The following is a 2,885-nucleotide window of genomic DNA, read 5'->3' as shown; positions in this document are numbered from 1 at the left end:
AATGTGTTTTGTTGAGGAAGGAGGAAGGGTGTCATGTGTTTGTGTATGTGGGTGGGGTGGGGGGGTAGGGGAGGGTATTAAGTGTGCGAGCGTATGTGGGGGAAGGGGGAGAGAAAGGTGTTATGTGTGTCTATTGCGTGGGTGGGAATGGGGGTGTAGAGGAGTGCGATATGTGCATTTTTGGGAGGGAAGGGTGAGGGTGCTTGGGTTTTCCTCCCCTCTGATCGCAGAGGTGTTAGCTGGGATGGGTGGGGGGAAGGTGGAAGGTGACAAGTACTTTGTTTTTTTAAACTACGAAATGTTATACTTTCTTACCTAAATTTGAAGACACTTGATTCAAACAAAAATGGATAACAGTGTTGAAGAATGCAGCATATTGGTGCATGAAAAGCGAAATACATTCCGTATTAGACAGCCTGTTAGTCGCACTGACGTTCAAAGAATGTTTTGTTGAAATACAACAACAACAACAACAACAACAACAACAACAACAACAACAACAACAACAAACAACAACAACAGCAGCAACAAGAGGAACAAGAACAAGAGCAAATAAAAACAAATACAAAAAAATAAAACAAAAGAAGGCGGCCTGTGAGTTGCACTGGTGGTTGAAGAATGTTAAGTCGACCACCCCTGAAATCCTGTAAGAGGATTAAACAGATAAAGTGAAAGGAAAGGAGGAGGAAAAAGATGAGGAGGACGGGAAGAGGGAAAAGCAGCAATATCAACAAGAACAACAAGAACAAAAGCAGAACAAAAATAAAAAGAACAAAAATAACAAGAGCAAAAATAAGAAAAGCACGAGGAGCACGAGGAACTAGAACGAGAATAAAAGAAAAACAAGAGACATACGGGAAACGAAACAAAAACAAGAAAAAGACAAACACAAGGAATACGAACAAGAACACTATCAAGAACAAAAAACAAGAGGAACACGAGAAACAAGAACAAAAACAAGAACTAAAACAAGCAGAATTCGAGAAAAAAGAACAGAAATAAGAATAAAAACAAGAGCAAAAACAAGAGGAACACAAGGAACAAGAACTAAAACAAGAACAAGAGAACACTCACCCCTCACAACATGTACTGTAACAGTCAAATTCTTCCGATCTCTTGTTCCGTCAAACGGATAGAACTTCAAGTCATGTGTTCTGCCCGCTGTCAAGTTCAAGGCAACAATGGTGATGTTGAAGTTTGAATCGTCATCCTTCTTCCAGTCAATCTTGAATCCATTTCCCTCTTCTCCTTTTCGGAACCAGTGTATGCCAGCCTTTACAAAAACATGAGGCTTGTAGTCAGTCTTCACACACAGTGAGACAGAGCCTGTTGGAGTGACAGAAACAGAAGTGTGTTGCTGTTCGTCACACGTCTTGATGAAATCTGAGGGCAATGAATGATAAAAATAATAATAACAACAAAAACAATTACAATAATAATAATAAAAATAATGATAATAATAATGATAATAATAATGATGATGATTATAATAATAATAATAATGACTACATTAATTAAAAAAAACAATACATTATACTAATAATAACAGCAATAATGTTAATAATACGAAGAATGATAACTATAATAATAATAATAGTAATAATAATAATGATAATAATAATATTATAATAATAATAATAATAATAATAATAATAATAATAATAATAATAATAATAATAATAATAATAATAATAATAATAATAATAATGAAAATAATGATAATAACCCCAATAACAAAAATGATAAAAATAACCATACTAATAATCATCATAATAATAACAATAATGATAATGATAATACAGCGCACACCCATACTCTACAGCATGCTCTATGCATTTGACAGCTTGTATTTCTCCAGAGGACACAAGAGCACTTAAAAACAATCTTGGCTTCCCGAGAAACGAACATTGCAAGCAGTAGAATAATTTAATTGGAGTTTGACAAAACGATATAAAAAGGTGTTAAAACTAAACAATGCTACAGAACCTTTACAATTTAGAGAGTGGCCAGGACTCAATCAAACAAAACATAAGCTCAAAACAATGGGATGTAAGGTGATCTAGAAAATTATCCTATAAATCTGTGTTTTTGTTGTAGCAGTTATGCGCTTCGTGGTCGTTCGCAGTAGGCACGAGTTTGATTCTTGTGTGGACAGAATATCTATTAGGTATCTCGCGCTTTTTGCCCCGGCTTGTTCTGCGTCGATAAGGACGTATGTGTATTTTTTGTGAGTGTTCGAAGAGAGATGTGGTGTTGGTAGGAACCATTTAGGGTGGGGGGTTAGGGGGACACAGAGAGGGGGTGGCTTTCAAACTGACATGTACAAAACCTACCTCCACTTGTCACGGCAAGTGTCAGCGAAGACAGAATCAGAGGCAGGAGCCACATGACTGGGGTCCGGGGTCAGCAGCTCACAGAGGCCGTTCACGCTTACACTCCTGTTGCAACAATTTCAAACCATTTAAGATTATCGTTTCGATTAGTAAGACTCCAAACTCTAGATATCCTAAAACAACAACGACAACAACAGAAACAACAACAACAACAACTACTACAACAGTTTTTCAGAGGAACTCAAATTAAGTCTCGCAGTGACCAGTCACTACTCGCAAAAATCAGGACCGGTCACTTCTCTGGGCTGTGGGCCTACAAAAATGGAATAGACAAAACATCGGACCCAATCTGTCCATTGTGTAGCGAGGAGCCCCAAGATTTTGTAGCACTGGCTGCAGAGATGCCCCGCTACGGAGGTCCGGAGGTGGCATCTCTTTGGGGAGGATTCAGGGAGATTGGACTGCCTCACCCGCTACCCAAGAGAGGCAGTGGCCCAGGCGAGGAGCACGCTCTTCGAGGCTCCAAACATCTCAAACGGATAGGCTACCACA

The 2,885-nt window shown here is 38.6% G+C and overlaps 1 protein-coding gene across 1 annotated transcript in view; it reads right to left on the bottom strand.

Moving 5' to 3' along the window:
• Positions 1 to 2,885, bottom strand: part of LOC101849838 — a gene marked incomplete in the record, with an annotated part of 91,517 nt that overhangs the window by 79,723 nt on the left and 8,909 nt on the right. Inside the window, 2 exon segments of the mRNA XM_005096693.3 lie at positions 1,075 to 1,383; positions 2,334 to 2,438. Coding sequence (XP_005096750.2) covers positions 1,075 to 1,383; positions 2,334 to 2,388 — 364 coding nt within the window.

Source organism: Aplysia californica, unplaced genomic scaffold (genome assembly GCF_000002075.1).
Source record: "Aplysia californica isolate F4 #8 unplaced genomic scaffold, AplCal3.0 scaffold00135, whole genome shotgun sequence".
Classification (NCBI taxonomy): Eukaryota; Metazoa; Mollusca; class Gastropoda; order Aplysiida; family Aplysiidae; genus Aplysia; species Aplysia californica.
Note: the sequence above shows the minus strand (reverse complement) of the source record. Positions and strands in the feature narration are given on the sequence as shown.